Genomic DNA, 24,248 nt, shown 5'->3' with positions numbered 1-24,248 from the left:
GGTGGGCCAGTCCATAACTTCAATGCCTTCATCTTGCAGGAACTGCTGATACACTCCAGCCACATGAGGTCTGGCATTGTTCTGCATTAGGAGGAACCCAGGGCCAACCGCACCAGCATATGGTCTCACAAGGGGTCTGAGGATCTCATTTCGGTACCTAATGGCAGTCAGGCTACCTCTGGCGAGCACATGGAGGGCTGTGTGGCCCTCCAAAGAAATGCCACCCTGTTGTGAATTCCGTTCTCGGGCTCCCTCCTGTGGTCATGAGCGGTATTGTGTGAGTTTGTTCTGGGGCTCCCTCTGGTGGCCTTTAGCGATATGGCTGGTCTTGGCTGGGCTCAGCTTCTTCATTTCCTGCTATGCTGGGCCTATTTAATTCACCTGGCCCTTCATTTGTTGCCTGCTGTCGGTGTGTTCAGTCCTGATATTGAGATCTCCTGAATATTCCTTGTGACCAGTCTCCTGCTGGAGAAGCTAAGTTTGTTTGTTCATTTTGCTCATTATTTCCTTGAAAACGTTTCTCTGTATATGATGAGTTCAGTCCAGCTTGCTTATATGTGATTTTTAGCTTGCTGGTTAGTTCTGGGGTGCAGAGTGCGCCCCTCACATCGTGAGTCGGTGTGGGGGTTCTTGTATTCTCTGCGTGGTTTATTTTTAATAGTTTTTGTACTGACCCCACAGACTCCTATCTATTTTCAGTCTATCCAGTGTTAGTGGGCCTCATTTGCTGAACCTGTTTCATTTCTACGTTTGTCTTTTCCCCTTAACTCACCGTTATTATTTGTGGGGGGCTGACTAAAACTTTGGGGTTATTTCTCTGAGGCAAGTGAGGTCTTTGCTTTCTCTCTAGGGGTAGTCAGTTTCTCAGGCTGTGAACGAGGCATCTAGGATTTTAGGAACGCTCCACAGCTGCCTTTAGTGTTTGTGGATAGGATCAGGATTGCGGTCAGTATAGCTTCCACATCCCCAGAACTTGTCCTATATTCTGGTCATATGTGTCAGGTCAGTTTTGAGATCCTACCACCGGATCATAACACCACCCCACACCATTACTGACCCACTGTCAAACCGGTAATGCTGAAGGATGTTGCAGGCAGCAGATCGCTCTCCACGGCGTCTCCAGACTCTGCTTTCTGTCACATGTGCTCAGTGTGAACCTGCTTTCATCTGTGAAGAGCACAGGGCGCCAGTGGCAAATTTGCCAATCCTGGTGTTCTGTGGCAAATGCCAAGCATCCTGCACGGTGTTGTGCTGTGAGCACAACCCCCATCTGTGGACGTCGGGCACTCAGACCATCCTCATGGAGTCGGTTTCTAACCATTCGTGCAGACACATGCACATTTGTGGCCTTCTGGAGGTCATTTTGCAGGACTCTGGCAGTGCTCCTCCTGTTCCTCCTTGCAAAAAAGCTGTGTAGCGGTCCTGCTGCTGGGGTTTTGCCCTTCTACGGCCCCCTCCATGTCTCCTGGTGTAAGCAAACCTTCTTTCCACAGCTTGCATTGATGTGCCATCCTGGATGAGCTGCACTACCTGAGCCACTTGTGTGGGTTGTAGAGTCCGTCTCATGCTACCACGAGTGTGAAAGCACAACCAACATTCAAAAGTGACCAAAACATCAGCCAGAAAGCATTGGTACTGAGATGTGGTCTGTGGTCCCCACCTGCAGAGCCACTCCTTTATTGAGTGTGTCTTGATAATTGCCAATAATTTCCATCTGTTGTCTATTCCATTTCCACAACAGCATGTGACATTGATTGTCAAACAGTGCTGTTTCCTAAGTGGACAGTTTGATTTCACAGAAGTTTGATTTACTTGGAGTTATATTCTGTTGTTTAAGTGTTCCCTTTATTTTTTTGAGCAGTGTATTATAAAGGCCTCCACTTAGACCTGCAAAACTGTATAAGGACACCCACATAACCCTGCGCACTGTATAAGGGCCCACACATAACCCTGCGCACTGTATAAGGGCCCACACATAGACCTGCGCACTGAATAAGGGCCCACACTTAGCCCTGCACATTGTATAAGGGCCCACACATAGCCCTGCACACTGTATAAGGGCCCACACATAGCCCTGCTCACTGAATAAGGGCCCACACATAGCCCTGTGTACTGTATAAGGGCCCACACATAGCCCTGTGCACTGTATAAGGGCCCACACATATACAGTGTGCAGGGCTAAGGGCCCACACATAGACCTGCGCACTGAATAAGGGTCCACACATAGCCCTGCACACTGAATAGGGGCACACACATAGCCCTGTGCACTGTATAAGGGCCCACACATATACAGTGTGCAGGGCTAAGGGCCCACACATAGACCTGCGCACTGAATAAGGGCCCACACATAGACCTGCGCACTGAATAGGGGCCCACACATAGCCCTGCACACTGTATAAGGGCCCACACATAGCCCTGTGCACTGTATAAGGGCCCACACATAGCCCTGCAGACTGTATAAGGGCCCACACTTAGCCCTGCGCACTGAATAAGGGCCCACACATAGCCCTGTGCACTGTATAAGGGCCCACACATAGCCCTGCACACTGTATAAGGGCCCACACTTAGCCCTGCACACTGTATAAGGGCCCACACATAACCCTTTACACAGTATAAGGGCCCACATATAGCCCTGCACACTGTATAAGGGCCCACACATAGCCCTGCGCACTATATAAGGGCCCACACATAGCCCTGCACAGTGTAAAAGGACCCACACATAGCCCTGCACACTGTATAAGGGCCCACACATAGCCCTGCGCACTGTATAAGGGCCCACACATAGCCCTGCACACTGTATAAGGGCCCACACATTGCCCTGCTCACTGGCAAAGGGCCCACACATAGCCCTGCGCACTGTATAAGGGCCCACACATAGCCCTGCGCACTGTATAAGGACCCACACATAGCCCTGCACAGAGTATAAGGGCCCACACATAGCCCTGCGCACTGTATAAGGGCCCACACATAACCCTTTACACAGTATAAGGGCCCACACATAGCCCTGCATTCTGTATAAGGACCCACACATAGCCCTGCACACTGTATAAGGGCTCACACATAACCCTTTACACAGTATAAGGGCCCACACATAGCCCTGCACACTGTATAAGGGCCCACACATAGCCCTGCACACTGTATAAGGGCCCGCACATAGCCCTGCATACTGTATAAGGGCCCACATATAGCCCTGCACACTGTATAAGGGCCCACACATAGCCCTGCACACTGTATAAGGGCCCACACATAGCCCTGCGCACTGTATAAGGGCCCACACATAGCCCTGCGCACTGTATAAGGGCCCACACATAGCCCTGCGCACTGTATAAGGGCCCACACATAGCCCTGCACACTGTATAAGGGCCCACACATAGCCCTGCACACTGTATAAGGGCCCACACATAGCCCTGCACACTGTATAAGGGCCCACATGAAGCCCTGCTCACTGGCAAAGGGCCCACACATAGCCCTGCGCACTGTATAAGGGCCCACACATAGCCCTGCACAGAGTATAAGGGCCCAAACATAGCCCTGCGCACTGTATAAGGGCCCACACATATCCCTGCACACTGTATAAGGACCCACACATAGCCCTGTGCACTGTATAAGGGCCCACATATAGCCCTGCGCACTGTATAAGGGCCCACACATAGCCCTGCACAGAGTATAAGGGCCCACACATAGCCCTGCGCACTGTATAAGGGCCCACACATAGCCCTGCTCACTGGCAAAGGGCCCACACATAGCCCTGCGCACTGTACAAGGGCCCACACATAGCCCTGCGCACTGTATAAGGGCCCACACATAGCCCTGCTCACTGGCAAAGGGCCCACACATAGCCCTGCGCACTGTATAAGGGCCCACACATAGCCCTGCACACTGTATAAGGGCCCACACATAGCCCTGTGCACTGTATAAGGGCCCACACATAGCCCTGCACACTGTATAAGGCCCACACATAGCCCTGCACACTGTATAAGGGCCCACACATAGCCCTGCACACTGTATAAGGGCCCACACATAGCCCTGCACACTGTATAAGGGCCCACACATAGCCCTGCGCACTGCATAAGGGCCCACACATAGCCCTGCGCACTGCATAAGGGCCCACACATAGCCCTGCGCACTGTATAAGGGCCCACACATAGCCCTGCACACTGTATAAGGGCCCACACATAGCCCTGCGCACTGCATAAGGGCCCACACATAGCCCTGCGCACTGCATAAGGGCCCACACATAGCCCTGCACACTGTATAAGGGCCCACACATAGCCCTGCACACTGTATAAGGGCCCACACATAGCCCTGCGCACTGTATAAGGGCCCACACATAGCCCTGCGCACTGTATAAGGGCCCACACATAGCCCTGCGCACTGTATAAGGGCCCACACTTAGCCCTGCGCACTGTATAAGGGCCCACACTTAGCCCTGCACAGAGTATAAGGGCCCACACATAGCCCTTTACACTGTATAAGAAAAATTGAAAAGTTTAATTACATTTCAAAAAATTATTGCTTTCTCCAAAAAAGTCCAAGCAATAAAAATAAGAAAAACATTTTATTATTTTAAGAGAAAAAAAATTGTAACATCAGAACTGGCATTTTTCTGTCACTGTATCTACCCAAAAATTGAAATAAAAAGCAATTAAAACATTGTTTGTGCCCCAATATGGCATCAATAAAAAAAAGTCCTAAACTGGCTCCATTTATGTAAAAATAAAAAGGTTCTGAAAATTTTGACACAAACCAACTTTTTTTTTTACAAAGTTCTGAATTTTGTAAACAGTAAGATATAAAAAAAATACAAGTACACAAGTGCAGTATGACTGTAATCGCACTGACCTGAAGCATTACGTTACCAGGTCATTTTTACAGCACAATGAACGCTATAAAAACAAAATACAAATAGAAGTAATAGCTGAATTGTAGGGTTTTTATCACCATATTTGGAATTTTGCACACCAAACTGCATCTGATTCCACAAATAAATGGCCGTATCAACGGGAAAGTAAAAAAAAAAGTTATGGCTCTTGGAAGAAAAAAGGGAAAATTGTGCATTAAAATTTAAAAAAAATGCAGTGGAGGGAAGGGGTTAAGTGATACAAATCTGTGGATGAATATTTTACAACTCAAAATAAAAATAATTCTAAAAACTATTTAATGGCATAAAGCACGACCAATGTCAAGCCATTAATGAGTTTTAGCTTTTCAGCAGCATTTTTATTTTACGTTTTAAAAAGATTTGGTGAATCGCGGACTGTGAAACCTACGAGACCTGGGAGGAGGTGACGGCCCCAGATGTTCCTATTGCTGTGCGAATCGTGTGGGTCAACCAATTAGCGCGAGGTTAAGCAAACTGAAAAAGCCCAAAGTGCTAAAGTAATGCTCCAAAAATAAACAGGAAATAAATAATTACAGCAAATGTTCGTTCTGGAATAAATACTATAATATTATACGGAAATAAGTGCCTAATGGAAAACAGAAATTATCAAACCATCTACCAATTATTCCCCCGAGACTGTAAGTTCTCCTAACTTTGTGCTAAGCTAAGAGCATGGGGGAGCATTGGTAGCAGTCGCATCACTGCATAAATGACACTTGGTTGGAGAGTTTCACAAGACTTCGGAATCTGCCCCAAAATTGGGACTGGAAAGTACATGACCACTATGGCTGCCCATATTTTGGAGGGGGATGTTATAGCGGTTGCTTCTACCAGATTGTAGTGCAAGGCGAAGACGAAGTCCTAATGTAACCTTCAAAAGGAGGAGGGCTGGTTTTCCCCCAGGAGTGTCTTAGGAAGAAGAATCTGAAAAGATGGCAGATGGATGGTTCTGTTCCTCCAATGAGTAGTCAAAAGTTGGGGCAGCAAAGAAAGCCTTAGGGTAACAGAGCAGAGACAACTAATGGCCAAACCAGCGAAAAAGACAGAATGAGTGAAAGGCAGAGATGTACTCTTTGTCCATACTTTATGTTGAGGAAGATACCCATAAGAGACACCTTTAAGATGGACAGAACCCTTTATTGTCCCCTGAGAGTTTGGGTTGAACAAAACAACAAAAAGTGGTGAAGTCAAGTTATGACAGGAAAACCTTATGGCATTGAGGGCACCTGGTGAACCGACAACACCGTTGTTAGTAAGATCAGGCGGACAGGTTCCCTCAATATCCGCTCTTCATCTACTATGACCAGTTTATCACTTACCATTAATTTGTGAACTGTGTTCGTTCTTCGTAAATTTTGCATCATTTGTTAACAGTTTAGTAAAATTGCATCAACGCATTCAATATTTTCATTCAACCATTACACTGATATCTCTACCTTGTGCCAGCAATTGCACTGGTTACCCATCCACTCCAGAGTTCAATATAAACTTATCACTTAGCGCTCCACGGTTCAGCACCACCCTACATCTCCTCTCTCATCTCAGTTTACCACCCTTCCCATGCTCTTCGTTCTGCTAATGACCTAAGACTTGATCCTCAATAATCAGAATCTCCCACTCCCGTCTCCAAGACTTCTCGCGTGCTGCGGCAATTCTTTGGAATGCACTACTCTGGACAATTTAATTAATCCCCAATACCCATAGTTTTAAGCAAGCCCTAAATATGTTTTTCTTCAGACTGGCCTACTGCCTCAACATACTTATCTAACTATCCCTGTGTTGCCCATAACACATTGTCTTCGAAACCAGGACCCTCGTATCATCTGTTCTCACACCCTTTATGCACTTAATACCCCTCTGTGTCTGTACATATTCTGGTTGGTATGGATTTCTAACAACTTTCTAGGTAAAATCTTGACTTTGGTTCCTTAGATAAGCTACTTTGCATCTTGTTTTGGCCTTTAGTAAGAAGTGGTCTAAAGTGAATGTCCCTTTTGGCTCGGTGGATCTATGACACCATCTTCTTCTTGTCCATCTTGCTTTCTTCTCACAAAGTGCCAAAATATCAGACTTTCCATAAAATGTAAAAACCCCTAGTTCAGTCCATATCGGCCTTTCCTTAATTTTACAGCACGAAGTATGTAAAGACCAAAGATTCCAGAAGGCCCAATAACGATCATCACAGAGTAAACACTATTATCCCATTACCGATAATTGCATACCTGCTACGGGGGCTGAAAACCTTCCAGTCATGACGTCGAAAAAGTTACCGACATTTGTCTCCACGCTGCTGAAGATGATCCCACTGTTAATGTTGCTGAAGTGAGTGGCCATGGAGGCCATGAAGGCGACCTAGGAAAGAAGAGGCCATGTCTGAAGTTATATTTAGGATGGAATGGATAACATGTACAATGTCTAGGCATGGCTGTGATTCTGCTACAGAGGCGTAAGGTAGTGGAGGTGAGAAGAGCACATGGATCTGCGGAGCGCCCCCACACCGCCGCAGGGCCGAGGGGTACCCGGAGCCGGGCCTCTGGGGTCTCAGTCCTGGGGTTGTCACGGTGGCTAGACCCGGTCCGTGGCCCTGTCTGTCAGTGGGGGACGTCCGTTGCAAATAGGTGCTGTTAACGGTGGTGTAGCGGTGCAGTTGTGGGGTGCAGGTCGCGGTAAATAACGAGGACACCAGGTTGCAGTCTCTTTACCTCTTTACTGGAGATCTCTCGGTCCTCAGTCCAGAATCCGGTCCACCAGGCTGCGCAAGTCCGGCCGGTCCAATGGCACTTCCAGAGTTCTCCTCACAGGTGGAAATCAGTGCCTTCCTTCTTAGCGCTTTGTGTTGTAGTCCTTCCCTGCTGTGCTTACGGAAAGTACCCCACAACTGTTGTGTCTGTTTCTTAAGTTCCCTCACAACTCGATTAACTGATCTTCTGCTAATCTTCCGTCCCTTCCTGATGTTACAGTAAGAACGGCACCCGTTTGTCAGGTAGGCCTGGAGTTCTTCCGGGACCCTAGAGACGCCCCTCTCCCGCAATTGCCCCCCAAGACTTCATAGGTGATATGTGGTAGACAGCCCGCCTGAGACTGACTGTCCTGCCGCTGTTTGGAGTATGGCTTAAAGCTGTATATTATTCCACTCCCTCGGCGTTCCGGCCACCGGTAATGCGCCTCAGCAAGGTGCTGCCTCTTTCAACAAAACCCCTGCTGGTATTCTCCTTCTGCTTGATTTCGTTTCTCACTCAGCACAATCTATCTCGCTTCTAATCCTTTCTTAGGGCACCGCCGCTATTCTGAGCAGGCACGGTCCCGTTACGTTCTTTCAATGCCAAGCCTCTGCCAGGATCCCACCCCTGGCAGAGACCCTTCTGTCTCTTCCTCCACAACACCCTCTCTCACTAGGTGTTGCTTCGTTCGATCCAGTCAGCTTTCTCTACTAACTTCCTGCCTGACCCCCAGTTTACCCACTATGGTGGGGAGTGGCCTAATGAATAGCACCCTTAGCTCCCCCCGGAGGCCCAGCTGTGAAACATATTGGTGTCTGTGATACCTGATTGGAGGAACTCCTTCAGTGCCATCGAACGCACCATGGCTCCCCTTAGTGGCGGAGCCACAGTACTGCAACGACCAGGACTCTGGGGCGCTGCACTCCCCCCTGGTTAAACACAGTACTCCGGGACTGGGAAGAAAACAACAATACAGGTTAGCAAAAAGACATACAAATTTGTTGAGTGCAAAACAATAAGCATACTTGAACAGGCTTCCCTTTATGGGAGGTGAGGACACTTTAACGTTACAAAACATAATCAAATATCATAGCAACAGGCTACAATTAACTCTCATTACCCAACCGGGTAGTCTACTAAGTGCAAATGCTGGAACAATAAATTAACATTGCCTTTAAGAAACATACACTCTTAGTTTATCAAAGGCCTTCCTATAATCACATTACAGGGCAAGGTAACTTCACATTCTCCTACTTTGAACCTGCAGGACCGCCTGTCCCTATGGCACCAGACCTACTGCCTCTCCTTTCTTTTACAGGACCGCCCCGTTCAGCCAGGGCCTACTGCCTTTCTCTACTATACATAGTATAGACATAACATTCCTTTCAATTTGAGAGCATGGAGCACACTCTGCTTGGCTCCTATAAGGACTCACTCACTAACCCCTACGGGTCTACTTTCTGTCCTTAGTAACGAACTAACTTTCTATGGGGACGCAGGGTTTACCTTCTATCCTCACCTTCGTTATTACTTCTTTACTTTCAGTTAAACGGAACTCTACATCTACCCCTACGGGCTTTCTGCATCTTTCTCTTCAAAGAACATTATCTAGGTTTCACATTTTAAACAAATTAAACACACATAACTTTTCCATGAAAAACAGTTACATTTTCTTCAAAGCATTATCTCGACATTACTGTTCTAAAACAGTATCACTTTCAAGTTCAATTCTAACCTCCCCTTTAAGAGGAGATCAAGTCTTTCTGAGGTAGCTCTTCTTCTCAGCCTACCAGTCCATGCAAAGGCTCCGGAATGGTATCTTCGCAAAATGTCTTTAAACAAAACCAGTAGGAAGCACCTTTAAGAAGGTGCAAACTATTTACAAGAAAGTTCAAATCATGCACAGTCCATGATTTCGCAGTTTGTGTAACTTTGTGCAAAACTTCAAGAAAACAACAATAGTGACCCCGGGTCAACAAAGGGGTCACCTTTTTAAAGTTTACCCTGGACGGGTTTAGCAGCAACTTAAAGAACAAACAGTAACTATTTTACAAATAAGAAAGTACAGTAGAATCTTACTGTGGTGAAGCGGAAGGTGGCCTCTTATCCGGTCTCACCAGGCCAACAGATCGCGCTGGTAAGCCAGGACGCCGTTCCGGTCCCAGCAGTGATAAAATCCCTCGCCGGGAGGTCCTCCTTACTGGCAGACGCACACGTCCCTCCGGGGCACGGCAAGGCTGGGCTTCTCGGGGTTCCGCGGGGCCGGGCTCTGCTGCTTTCCCCACTGAATCAGCTCCTTCTGGTGTTCCGGCAGCAGCCTGGAGGGCAATGCATCGCTGCACGCCCCGCGCCATCCAGCCAGCCTCTCCCGTAGCCCTCCTCCAACGAGTGTAGGTGACGGCATCACCTGGCTCCAGATCGCGAGCGATCCTCCCGCTGCAAGGCTCCACCTCCTCCCGGTCTACGCGGACCTGTATCGGCTCCCCGATCTCTTGGATTACTCCCCTTCCGCACTGGGGATTAAAGGCCACCACCACACCCCAGTGTGATGGCGGGATCTCCGGAGCACTAACTAGGTCGACCGGTTCTGTAGGATGGGGCCGGCTCCGCCATGCTGCTATCAGACGCCGTAAGTGCTCAGCATCCGGCATGATTTTCAGGCCCGGTGCGGGTAGCGTACCTTCCGCCGCGGCCGGGTAAGCAGCAACAGGAGACAACTTGATCTCGGTGGGCTGGCCCACCCGGGTGAGGGCACGGGCATCAGCCTTCAGGCGGCGGGCCAGCTGTCGGGCCTCGGCTGCAGCCACACATTCTTCGGACAGTGGCACAGGGGGTCGGCCCAACAGTGGCTCGGTGAGGGTCAGACCCCGCAGCGTTGGCGTTTTGGAGCCTGTCCCAGCTTGTGCGGCCTCGGACTGGGCCGGGTCAGCTCCGCGCTGTGCTCCTGGTGCCGCCATTTCTTGTTCTTTTCCCGCGTCTTCTTCCCGCGGTCTCTTCCGTGGGCGGCCCCGTCCCCATGGTCTCCACCCTCCGGCCAGGATCAGGAGGCGGACCTCGGCTGTTGACGGGCACGTCCTCAACACACAGAAATATTTAGACTGGGCGGCCATTGCTGTTCGCGCTCTCCAACTTGTCTACGCCCACTCCACGCCCCTCTTCTCTTCCTGCGCTCTCCTCAGCGCTGCAATGGCGGCAGATTTTGGCGGCAAATGGCACAACACACAGTCTTTTCAATAAAGTACGGTTCAAGTACAGTAAATCACAGTCTCTAGGCACACATGACCTGATTCTTCAGGCTTAAGTAGATCCTGTTCGTGACGCCAAGTTGCGGAGCGCCCCCACACCGCCGCAGGGCCGAGGGGTACCCGGAGCCGGGCCTCTGGGGTCTCAGTCCTGGGGTTGTCACGGTGGCTAGACCCGGTCCGTGGCCCTGTCTGTCAGTGGGGGACGTCCGTTGCAAATAGGTGCTGTTAACGGTGGTGTAGCGGTGCAGTTGTGGGGTGCAGGTCGCGGTAAATAACGAGGACACCAGGTTGCAGTCTCTTTACCTCTTTACTGGAGATCTCTCGGTCCTCAGTCCAGAATCCGGTCCACCAGGCTGCGCAAATCCGGCCGGTCCAATGGCACTTCCAGAGTTCTCCTCACAGGTGGAAATCAGTGCCTTCCTTCTTAGCGCTTTGTGTTGTAGTCCTTCCCTGCTGTGCTTACGGAAAGTACCCCACAACTGTTGTGTCTGTTTCTTAAGTTCCCTCACAACTCGATTAACTGATCTTCTGCTAATCTTCCGTCCCTTCCTGATGTTACAGTAAGAACGGCACCCGTTTGTCAGGTAGGCCTGGAGTTCTTCCGGGTCCCTAGAGACGCCCCTCTCCCGCAATTGCCCCCCAAGACTTCATAGGTGATATGTGGTAGACAGCCCGCCTGAGACTGACTGTCCTGCCGCTGTTTGGAGTATGGCTTAAAGCTGTATATTATTCCACTCCCTCGGCGTTCCGGCCACCGGTAATGCGCCTCAGCAAGGTGCTGCCTCTTTCAACAAAACCCCTGCTGGTATTCTCCTTCTGCTTGATTTCGTTTCTCACTCAGCACAATCTATCTCGCTTCTAATCCTTTCTTAGGGCACCGCCGCTATTCTGAGCAGGCACGGTCCCGTTACGTTCTTTCAATGCCAAGCCTCTGCCAGGATCCCACCCCTGGCAGAGACCCTTCTGTCTCTTCCTCCACAACACCCTCTCTCACTAGGTGTTGCTTCGTTCGATCCAGTCAGCTTTCTCTACTAACTTCCTGCCTGACCCCCAGTTTACCCACTATGGTGGGGAGTGGCCTAATGAATAGCACCCTTAGCTCCCCCCGGAGGCCCAGCTGTGAAACATATTGGTGTCTGTGATACCTGATTGGAGGAACTCCTTCAGTGCCATCGAACGCACCATGGCTCCCCTTAGTGGCGGAGCCACAGTACTGCAATGACCAGGACTCTGGGGCGCTGCACTCCCCCCTGGTTAAACACAGTACTCCGGGACTGGGAAGAAAACAACAATACAGGTTAGCAAAAAGACATACAAATTTGTTGAGTGCAAAACAATAAGCATACTTGAACAGGCTTCCCTTTATGGGAGGTGAGGACACTTTAACGTTACAAAACATAATCAAATATCATAGCAACAGGCTACAATTAACTCTCATTACCCAACCGGGTAGTCTACTAAGTGCAAATGCTGGAACAATAAATTAACATTGCCTTTAAGAAACATACACTCTTAGTTTATCAAAGGCCTTCCTATAATCACATTACAGGGCAAGGTAACTTCACATTCTCCTACTTTGAACCTGCAGGACCGCCTGTCCCTATGGCACCAGACCTACTGCCTCTCCTTTCTTTTACAGGACCGCCCCGTTCAGCCAGGGCCTACTGCCTTTCTCTACTATACATAGTATAGACATAACATTCCTTTCAATTTGAGAGCATGGAGCACACTCTGCTTGGCTCCTATAAGGACTCACTCACTAACCCCTACGGGTCTACTTTCTGTCCTTAGTAACGAACTAACTTTCTATGGGGACGCAGGGTTTACCTTCTATCCTCACCTTCGTTATTACTTCTTTACTTTCAGTTAAACGGAACTCTACATCTACCCCTACGGGCTTTCTGCATCTTTCTCTTCAAAGAACATTATCTAGGTTTCACATTTTAAACAAATTAAACACACATAACTTTTCCATGAAAAACAGTTACATTTTCTTCAAAGCATTATCTCGACATTACTGTTCTAAAACAGTATCACTTTCAAGTTCAATTCTAACCTCCCCTTTAAGAGGAGATCAAGTCTTTCTGAGGTAGCTCTTCTTCTCAGCCTACCAGTCCATGCAAAGGCTCCGGAATGGTATCTTCGCAAAATGTCTTTAAACAAAACCAGTAGGAAGCACCTTTAAGAAGGTGCAAACTATTTACAAGAAAGTTCAAATCATGCACAGTCCATGATTTCGCAGTTTGTGTAACTTTGTGCAAAACTTCAAGAAAACAACAATAGTGACCCCGGGTCAACAAAGGGGTCACCTTTTTAAAGTTTACCCTGGACGGGTTTAGCAGCAACTTAAAGAACAAACAGTAACTATTTTACAAATAAGAAAGTACAGTAGAATCTTACTGTGGTGAAGCGGAAGGTGGCCTCTTATCCGGTCTCACCAGGCCAACAGATCGCGCTGGTGAGCCAGGACGCCGTTCCGGTCCCAGCAGTGATAAAATCCCTCGCCGGGAGGTCCTCCTTACTGGCAGACGCACACGTCCCTCCGGGGCACGGCAAGGCTGGGCTTCTCGGGGTTCCGCGGGGCCGGGCTCTGCTGCTTTCCCCACTGAATCAGCTCCTTCTGGTGTTCCGGCAGCAGCCTGGAGGGCAATGCATCGCTGCACGCCCCGCGCCATCCAGCCAGCCTCTCCCGTAGCCCTCCTCCAACGAGTGTAGGTGACGGCATCACCTGGCTCCAGATCGCGAGCGATCCTCCCGCTGCAAGGCTCCACCTCCTCCCGGTCTACGCGGACCTGTATCGGCTCCCCGATCTCTTGGATTACTCCCCTTCCGCACTGGGGATTAAAGGCCACCACCACACCCCAGTGTGATGGCGGGATCTCCGGAGCACTAACTAGGTCGACCGGTTCTGTAGGATGGGGCCGGCTCCGCCATGCTGCTATCAGACGCCGTAAGTGCTCAGCATCCGGCATGATTTTCAGGCCCGGTGCGGGTAGCGTACCTTCCGCCGCGGCCGGGTAAGCAGCAACAGGAGACAACTTGATCTCGGTGGGCTGGCCCACCCGGGTGAGGGCACGGGCATCAGCCTTCAGGCGGCGGGCCAGCTGTCGGGCCTCGGCTGCAGCCACACATTCTTCGGACAGTGGCACAGGGGGTCGGCCCAACAGTGGCTCGGTGAGGGTCAGACCCCGCAGCGTTGGCGTTTCGGAGCCTGTCCCAGCTTGTGCGGCCTCGGACTGGGCCGGGTCAGCTCCGCGCTGTGCTCCTGGTGCCGCCATTTCTTGTTCTTTTCCCGCGTCTTCTTCCCGCGGTCTCTTCCGTGGGCGGCCCCGTCCCCATGGTCTCCACCCTCCGGCCAGGATCAGGAGGCGGACCTCGGCTGTTGACGGGCACGTCCTCAACACACAGAAATATTTAGACTGGGCGGCCATTGCTGTTCGCGCTCTCCAACTTGTCTACGCCCACTCCACGCCCCTCTTCTCTTCCTGCGCTCTCCTCAGCGCTGCAATGGCGGCAGATTTTGGCGGCAAATGGCACAACACACAGTCTTTTCAATAAAGTACGGTTCAAGTACAGTAAATCACAGTCTCTAGGCACACATGACCTGATTCTTCAGGCTTAAGTAGATCCTGTTCGTGACGCCAAGTTGCGGAGCGCCCCCACACCGCCGCAGGGCCGAGGGGTACCCGGAGCCGGGCCTCTGGGGTCTCAGTCCTGGGGTTGTCACGGTGGCTAGACCCGGTCCGTGGCCCTGTCTGTCAGTGGGGGACGTCCGTTGCAAATAGGTGCTGTTAACGGTGGTGTAGCGGTGCAGTTGTGGGGTGCAGGTCGCGGTAAATAACGAGGACACCAGGTTGCAGTCTCTTTACCTCTTTACTGGAGATCTCTCGGTCCTCAGTCCAGAATCCGGTCCACCAGGCTGCGCAAGTCCGGCCGGTCCAATGGCACTTCCAGAGTTCTCCTCACAGGTGGAAATCAGTGCCTTCCTTCTTAGCGCTTTGTGTTGTAGTCCTTCCCTGCTGTGCTTACGGAAAGTACCCCACAACTGTTGTGTCTGTTTCTTAAGTTCCCTCACAACTCGATTAACTGATCTTCTGCTAATCTTCCGTCCCTTCCTGATGTTACAGTAAGAACGGCACCCGTTTGTCAGGTAGGCCTGGAGTTCTTCCGGGACCCTAGAGATGCCCCTCTCCCGCAATTGCCCCCCAAGACTTCATAGGTGATATGTGGTAGACAGCCCGCCTGAGACTGACTGTCCTGCCGCTGTTTGGAGTATGGCTTAAAGCTGTATATTATTCCACTCCCTCGGCGTTCCGGCCACCGGTAATGCGCCTCAGCAAGGTGCTGCCTCTTTCAACAAAACCCCTGCTGGTATTCTCCTTCTGCTTGATTTCGTTTCTCACTCAGCACAATCTATCTCGCTTCTAATCCTTTCTTAGGGCACCGCCGCTATTCTGAGCAGGCACGGTCCCGTTACGTTCTTTCAATGCCAAGCCTCTGCCAGGATCCCACCCCTGGCAGAGACCCTTCTGTCTCTTCCTCCACAACACCCTCTCTCACTAGGTGTTGCTTCGTTCGATCCAGTCAGCTTTCTCTACTAACTTCCTGCCTGACCCCCAGTTTACCCACTATGGTGGGGAGTGGCCTAATGAATAGCACCCTTAGCTCCCCCCGGAGGCCCAGCTGTGAAACATATTGGTGTCTGTGATACCTGATTGGAGGAACTCCTTCAGTGCCATCGAACGCACCATGGCTCCCCTTAGTGGCGGAGCCACAGTACTGCAACGACCAGGACTCTGGGGCGCTGCAGATCCGGTTGTCTAAGGAGACATAAGGGCGCCTCTGCTACAAGAGGAGGTGTCAGTATTATAGAGTGCAGATCGTACTTGGGGCCCCCAGCACAAATTTTGAAGTGGGACTCAGGAGCTACAAGTTACCCTTCTGTCTTTTACAGTGTTTGACTGGTCCGACCTGACATAAGGTGGATGACAGTATACTTAGAAGATCAGGTTCTTCCTCCAGCCTTATTGCCCTTGGTGCATAACATCCAGCCCCTCGCCTCCCAGTGTATAACATCCGGCCCCTCGCCCTGGTGTATAACATCCGACCCCTCACCCTGGTGTATAACATCCAGCCCCTCGCCTCCCAGTGTATAACATCCGGCCCCTCACCCTGGTGTATAACATCCGGCCCCTCGCCTCCCAGTGAATAACATCCGGCCCCTCTCCCTGGTGTATAACATCCGGCCCCTCGCCTCCCAGTGAATAACATCCGGCCCCTCTCCCTGGTGTATAACATCCGGCCCCTCGTCTCCCAGTGAATAACATCCGGCCCCTCGCCCTGGTGTATAAGATCCGGCCCCCCGCCTCCCAGTGTATAACATTCGGCCCCTCACCCTGGTGTATAACATCCGGCTCCTCACCCTGGTGTATAACATCTGGCCTTTCACCCTGGTGTATAACATCTGGCCCCTCGCCTCCCAGTGTATAAGATCCGGCCCCTCACCCTAGTGTATAACATCCGGCCTCTCGCTCCCCGTGTATATCTTCCAGCCCCCTGCCATGCCGTTTGCCTTTACTACCATATGACAGGATGGCTAGTAGTGCAGAGCTCACTAATACCAGCGCGGTCCTGTAATAGGAGCCCCCGGGGTAACAAGTCCGTTCATGACATTTCTTCCTCCTAAATCTTCCCCCATCACCTGTGACTGATACTAATGAGAAGTGGAAGGAAGCGCAGCAACTCAGCCACATTACAGAGCAAGGGCCGAGTGCTGAGGAGCAGAGGGCAGAAAAGTCACCACCACTCTGCTGACCCCATAACTGAAAAGTCCAGACCTCCTCTTGTATTAACATCACCACAAACACTGCGCCCCCGCCGGAAGTTTCATGGCCGAGCAGCTGCATGCAGCCGTATATCACCAAGCACAATGCTGAGCGTCAGATGGAGTGATGTAAAGCCGCCACCACTGGACTCTGGAGGAGACGTTCTGTGCAGTGACGGATCACACTTCTCTATCTGCGTACGCTGAAAGTCTGCGAGTTTTGTTTTATTTTTTTTCTTATTTTAACACTATAAAATATGTTAGTTTGCAGTAGAAACTGATTTATTCAGAGAATTAATTTTTGACAGCCACAGGGTTAAATATTTGCTTTAGCCGAGCCTGCGCTTCCATAATTTGGCGTCCTTTCATTCACATTAATTATTGGTGAATTATTCCAACATTCATTTATTCTACAATTTAGTCAAAGATTTTAAAAAAAAAAAAGCAAAAATAAAAACAAAACACAAAAATGCGATAAACTTCTTACAAGAATTAAGAAACCAATCTCCTTGACAACATGGAACCGAGAAGACACAGAACAGATAAATGAAAGAAGAAAGAAATGCGGACACATCGCTATGGAAACCTTCCTTTTTCTCCCGGACTCAATTATTGGGATGTAGGATATAGTCAGATATTCAGAGAACTCGGAGCGCGTTATTAAAGTACTGGCAACTACAGAGATAACAGCAAGGGTCAATGACTTCTTGGGAAAAACAAACACCTTTAATAGTTTTCTGACGAAAAAATAAATTAATTAGTTAAAATATATATATACAGTATATACACAGTGGGGGGAAAATAAGTATTGGATATGCTGTCGATTTTGCAGTTTTCACACCTACAAAGAATGGAGAGGCCTATGATTTTTATCGTTGGTACACTTCACCTGTGAGAGACAGAATGTAAAAATAAGAAACAGAAAATCACAGTGTAGGATTTTTACATAATTAATTTGCATTTTATTGCATGAAATAAGTATTTGATCACCTGTAAGGGGATACAAAGGCGCCAGTATGTCTTATTGTGAATATTGTTTTCACGTCTTATTTACCTAGACGTCTTATGGTATCTTGGACGTGTCAATAAGGAGCCTTACATTGTTCTATTCTTTTGCCTACCTCATTATCAGTCCTCTAAATGGCAATCCCTATACAGTCCTTTCATGTTTGTATAAATGGGTGTCCATATGACTCAGCAATACAGGGACATCTAGGAGACTGAGGGATAGCCGTCGAGGAGCGAGGGCGCCATTCTCGTATCTTTGTGTTTAGGGTGCCAACCTCCGCTGTCAGGTAGGCATTTGTTTATTAGGTGACAAACGATAGGGTGTTGGTAGCCAGCACGGTTGTTTGGTTTATGTATGCTTTTAGATAGAATAAAAGTTATGTTTTATCTTAAAAATCTTTGATATATAAGGCTAATTATTGACAAGATTGACTTTTTGACCTTATAAGTATATTCATATATTTATATTTTTCTCTATATTGGACGTGCCATTGTATTTAACTATTAATGCTGCAATGTACATATTTTCTATTGTATATATTTAGTAAAGAGGGTAAGTGCAGTTATAATATTGGCCACTACATGGGGGCGTTATAGTATATGTAATATAAAGTAGTGAAACCAGTTAGTAAACAGTTAAACATGAGGGGTTTACTGGGATAAGGCAGGTGTAGCTTCCTGGAGAGAGTCAGTTGGGGCCGGGGCGCCCTTACAGCTTAGGTGGGCGTCTGAGCCCAGGTTGGTTCCCCAGTAGCCCCACAGCGTTGCACAAGTGGGAGCCCAGCCATTCATAGAAGCAGGCCAGGACTGCATTAGGCTGCAGCGGCTTTGCAACGCAGATTCGGAACAGAGACAGGACAAAGTGGACATAAAGGTCACTCCAGTATGTGGCAGCTCATCGCATGGGCCGACATCTTCAGATCTGGGGCGAAACGGCTGAGAGGGACCCCATACGCAGTGAGTGTGAATAAAGAGAACGCTGTGTTACTGCAAGGGACAGTGCAGCCGGGCAGGTCGCTCACCTTGTGGCAGCTGACTCAGAAGGTTGAATGTTATGGTTCTCAATGGCAAGAGAACATAGCCCAGCAAACATACGAACTAGCTCTTGGAAGGATGGAAACTAAACTGACCATGAACTAAACCTGCCGCACAACTAACAGTAGCCGGGTAGCGTAGCCTGCGTTTTATCCCTAGACGCCCAGCGCCGGCCGGAGGACTAACTAATCCTGGCAGAGGAAAATATAGTCCTGGCTCACCTCTAGAGAAATTTCCCCGAAAGGCAGACAGAGGCCCCCACAAATATTGGCGGTGATTTTAGATGAAATGACAAACGTAGTATGAAAATAGGTTTAGCAAAATTGAGGTCCGCTTATTAGATAGCAGGAAGACAGAAAGGGCACTTTCATGGTCAGCTGAAAACCCTATCAAAATACCATCCTGAAATTACTTTAAGACTCTAGTATTAACTCATAACATCAGAGTGGCAATTTCAGATCACAAGAGCTTTCCAGACACAGAAACGAAACTACAGCTGTGAACTGGAACAAAATGCAAAAACAAACAAGGACTAAGTCCAACTTAGCTGGGAGTTGTCTAGCAGCAGGAACATGCACAGAAAGGCTTCTGATTACAATGTTGACCGGCATGGAAGTGACAGAGGAGCAAGGCTAAATAGCGACTCCCACATCCTGATGGAAACAGGTGAACAGAGAGGATGATGCACACCAGTTCAATTCCACCAGTGGCCACCGGGGGAGCCCAAAATCCAATTTCACAACAGTACCCCCCCCTCAAGGAGGGGGCACCGAACCCTCACCAGAACCACCAGGGCGATCAGGATGAGCCCTATGAAAGGCACGGACCAAATCGGAGGCATGAACATCAGAGGCAGTCACCCAAGAATTATCCTCCTGACCGTATCCCTTCCATTTGACCAGATACTGGAGTTTCCGTCTGGAAACACGGGAGTCCAAGATTTTTTCCACAACGTACTCCAACTCGCCCTCAACCAACACCGGAGCAGGAGGCTCAACGGAAGGCACAACCGGTACCTCATACCTGCGCAATAATGACCGATGAAAAACATTATGAATAGAAAAAGATGCAGGGAGGTCCAAACGGAAGGACACAGGGTTAAGAATCTCCAATATCTTGTACGGGCCGATGAACCGAGGCTTAAACTTGGGAGAAGAAACCCTCATAGGGACAAAACGAGAAGACAACCACACCAAGTCCCCAACACAAAGCCGAGGACCAACCCGACGCCGGCGGTTGGCAAAAAGCTGAGTCTTCTCCTGGGACAACTTCAAATTGTCCACTACCTGCCCCCAAATCTGATGCAACCTCTCCACCACAGCATCCACTCCAGGACAATCCGAAGATTCCACCTGACCAGAAGAAAATCGAGGATGAAACCCCGAATTACAGAAAAAGGGAGACACCAAGGTGGCAGAACTGGCCCGATTATTGAGGGCAAACTCCGCTAAAGGCAAAAAAGCAACCCAATCATCCTGATCTGCAGACACAAAACACCTCAAATATGTCTCCAAGGTCTGATTCGTCCGCTCGGTCTGGCCATTAGTCTGAGGATGGAAAGCAGACGAGAAAGACAAATCTATGCCCATCCTAGCACAAAATGCTCGCCAAAATCTAGACACGAATTGGGTACCTCTGTCAGAAACGATATTCTCCGGAATACCATGCAAACGGACCACATTTTGAAAAAACAGAGGAACCAACTCGGAAGAAGAAGGCAACTTAGGCAGGGGAACCAAATGGACCATCTTAGAGAAACGATCACACACCACCCAGATGACAGACATCTTCTGAGAAACAGGAAGATCCGAAATAAAATCCATCGAGATGTGCGTCCAGGGCCTCTTCGGGATAGGCAAGGGCAACAACAATCCACTAGCCCGAGAACAACAAGGCTTGGCCCGAGCACAAACGTCACAAGACTGCACGAAGCCTCGCACATCTCGAGACAGGGAAGGCCACCAGAAGGACCTTGCCACCAAATCCCTGGTACCAAAGATTCCAGGATGACCTGCCAACGCAGAAGAATGAACCTCAGAAATGACTTTACTGGTCCAATCATCAGGAACAAACAGTCTACCAGGTGGGCAACGATCAGGTCTATCCGCCTGAAACTCCTGCAAGGCCCGCCGCAGGTCTGGAGAAACGGCAGACAATATCACTCCATCCTTAAGGATACCTGTAGGTTCAGAATTACCAGGGGAGTCAGGCTCAAAACTCCTAGAAAGGGCATCCGCCTTAACATTCTTAGAACCCGGCAGGTAGGACACCACAAAATTAAACCGAGAGAAAAACAACGACCAGCGCGCCTGTCTAGGATTCAGGCGTCTGGCGGACTCAAGATAAATTAGATTTTTGTGGTCAGTCAATACCACCACCTGATGTCTAGCCCCCTCAAGCCAATGACGCCACTCCTCAAAAGCCCACTTCATGGCCAAAAGCTCCCGATTCCCAACATCATAATTCCGCTCGGCGGGCGAAAATTTACGCGAGAAAAAAGCACAAGGTCTCATCACGGAGCAATCGGAACTTCTCTGCGACAAAACCGCCCCAGCTCCGATTTCAGAAGCGTCGACCTCAACCTGAAAAGGAAGAGCAACATCAGGCTGACGCAACACAGGGGCGGAAGAAAAGCGGCGCTTAAGCTCCCGAAAGGCCTCCACAGCAGCAGGGGACCAATCAGCAACATCAGCACCCTTCTTAGTCAAATCAGTCAATGGTTTAACAACATCAGAAAAACCAGCAATAAATCGACGATAAAAGTTAGCAAAGCCCAAAAATTTCTGAAGACTCTTAAGAGAAGAGGGTTGCGTCCAATCACAAATAGCCTGAACCTTGACAGGATCCATCTCGATGGAAGAGGGGGAAAAAATATATCCCAAAAAGGAAATCTTTTGAACCCCAAAAACGCACTTAGAACCCTTCACACACAAGGAATTAGCCCGCAAAACCTGAAAAACCCTCCTGACCTGCTGGACATGAGAGTCCCAGTCATCCGAAAAAATCAAAATATCATCCAGATACACAATCATAAATTTATCCAAATAATCACGGAAAATGTCATGCATAAAGGACTGAAAGACTGAAGGGGCATTTGAAAGACCAAAAGGCATCACCAAATACTCAAAGTGGCCCTCGGGCGTATTAAATGCGGTTTTCCACTCATCCCCCTGCTTAATTCGCACCAAATTATACGCCCCACGAAGATCTATCTTAGAGAACCACTTGGCCCCCTTTATGCGAGCAAACAAATCAGTCAGCAGTGGCAACGGATATTGATATTTAACCGTGATTTTATTCAAAAGCCGATAATCAATGCACGGCCTCAAAGAGCCATCTTTCTTAGCCACAAAGAAAAAACCGGCTCCTAAGGGAGATGACGAAGGACGAATATGTCCCTTTTCCAAGGACTCCTTTATATATTCTCGCATAGCAGCATGTTCAGGCACAGACAGATTAAATAAACGACCCTTAGGGTATTTACTACCCGGAATCAAATCTATGGCACAATCGCACTCCCGGTGCGGAGGTAATGAACCAAGCTTAGGTTCTTCAAAAACGTCACGATATTCAGTCAAGAATTCAGGAATCTCAGAGGGAATAGATGATAAAATGGAAACCACAGGTACGTCCCCATGCGTCCCCTTACATCCCCAGCTTAACACAGACATAGCTTTCCAGTCAAGGACTGGGTTATGAGATTGCAGCCATGGCAATCCAAGCACCAACACATCATGTAGGTTATACAGCACAAGAAAGCGAATAATCTCCTGGTGATCCGGATTAATCCGCATAGTTACTTGTGTCCAGTATTGTGGTTTATTGCTAGCCAATGGGGTGGAGTCAATCCCCTTCAGGGGTATAGGAGTTTCAAGAGGCTCCAAATCATACCCACAGCGTTTGGCAAAGGACCAATCCATAAGACTCAAAGCGGCGCCAGAGTCGACATAGGCATCCGCGGTAATAGATGATAAAGAACAAATCAGGGTCACAGATAGAATAAACTTAGACTGTAAAGTGCCAATTGAAACAGACTTATCAAGCTTCTTAGTACGCTTAGAGCATGCTGATATAACATGAGTTGAATCACCGCAATAGAAGCACAACCCATTTTTTCGTCTAAAATTCTGCCGTTCACTTCTGGACAGAATTCTATCACATTGCATATTCTCTGGCGTCTTCTCAGTAGACACCGCCAAATGGTGCACAGGTTTGCGCTCCCGCAGACGCCTATCGATCTGGATAGCCATTGTCATGGACTCATTCAGACCCGCAGGCACAGGGAACCCCACCATAACATCCTTAATGGCATCAGAGAGACCCTCTCTGAAATTCGCCGCCAGGGCGCACTCATTCCACTGAGTAAGCACAGCCCATTTACGGAATTTCTGGCAGTATATTTAAGCTTCGTCTTGCCCCTGAGATAGGGACATCAAGGCCTTTTCCGCCTGAAGTTCTAACTGAGGTTCCTCATAAAGCAACCCCAAGGCCAGAAAAAACGCATCCACATTGAGCAACGCAGGATCCCCTGGAGCCAATGCAAAAGCCCAATCCTGAGGGTCGCCCCGGAGCAAAGAAATCACAATCCTGACCTGCTGAGCAGGATCTCCAGCAGAGCGAGATTTCAGGGACAAAAACAACTTGCAATTATTTTTGAAATTTTGAAAGCAAGATCTATTCCCCGAGAAAAATTCAGGCAAAGGAATTCTAGGTTCAGATATAGGAACATGAACAACAAAATCTTGTAAGTTTTGAACTTTCGTGGTGAGATTATTCAAACCTGCAGCTAAACTCTGAATATCCATTTTAAACAGGTGAACACAGAGCCATTCCAGGATTAGAAGGAGAGAGAGAGAGAAAGGCTGCAATATAGGCAGACTTGCAAGAGATTCAATTACAAGCACACTCAGAACTGAGAAAAATAAAAAATAAAAAAAATCTTCAGCAGACTTCTCTTTTCTCTCCTTTCTCTGTCAATTAATTTAACCCTTTTAGGCCGGTCAAACTGTTATGGTTCTCAATGGCAAGAGAACATAGCCCAGCAAACATACGAACTAGCTCTTGGAAGGATGGAAACTAAACTGACCATGAACTAAACCTGCCGCACAACTAACAGTAGCCGGGTAGCGTAGCCTGCGTTTTATCCCTAGACGCCCAGCGCCGGCCGGAGGACTAACTAATCCTGGCAGAGGAAAATATAGTCCTGGCTCACCTCTAGAGAAATTTCCCCGAAAGGCAGACAGAGGCCCCCACAAATATTGGCGGTGATTTTAGATGAAATGACAAACGTAGTATGAAAATAGGTTTAGCAAAATTGAGGTCCGCTTATTAGATAGCAGGAAGACAGAAAGGGCACTTTCATGGTCAGCTGAAAACCCTATCAAAATACCATCCTGAAATTACTTTAAGACGCTAGTATTAACTCATAACATCAGAGTGGCAATTTCAGATCACAAGAGCTTTCCAGACACAGAAACGAAACTACAGCTGTGAACTGGAACAAAATGCAAAAACAAACAAGGACTAAGTCCAAC

The 24,248-nt window shown here is 48.8% G+C and overlaps 1 protein-coding gene across 3 annotated transcripts in view; it reads right to left on the bottom strand.

Annotated features, from left to right (window-relative positions):
* The window catches only part of C1QTNF3 (C1q and TNF related 3), a 93,869-nt gene that overhangs the window by 28,825 nt on the left and 40,796 nt on the right, over positions 1-24,248 (bottom strand). For all 3 annotated transcript variants that reach the window (XM_077280715.1, XM_077280717.1, XM_077280716.1), the window contains exon 4: positions 7,105-7,234. In XM_077280715.1, coding sequence (XP_077136830.1) covers positions 7,105-7,234 — 130 coding nt within the window. The remainder of the gene's footprint in view (positions 1-7,104; positions 7,235-24,248) is intronic.

The sequence above is a fragment of the Ranitomeya variabilis genome, chromosome 1, assembly GCF_051348905.1.
Source record: "Ranitomeya variabilis isolate aRanVar5 chromosome 1, aRanVar5.hap1, whole genome shotgun sequence".
NCBI classification, from domain to species: Eukaryota; Metazoa; Chordata; class Amphibia; order Anura; family Dendrobatidae; genus Ranitomeya; species Ranitomeya variabilis.
Note: the sequence above shows the minus strand (reverse complement) of the source record. Positions and strands in the feature narration are given on the sequence as shown.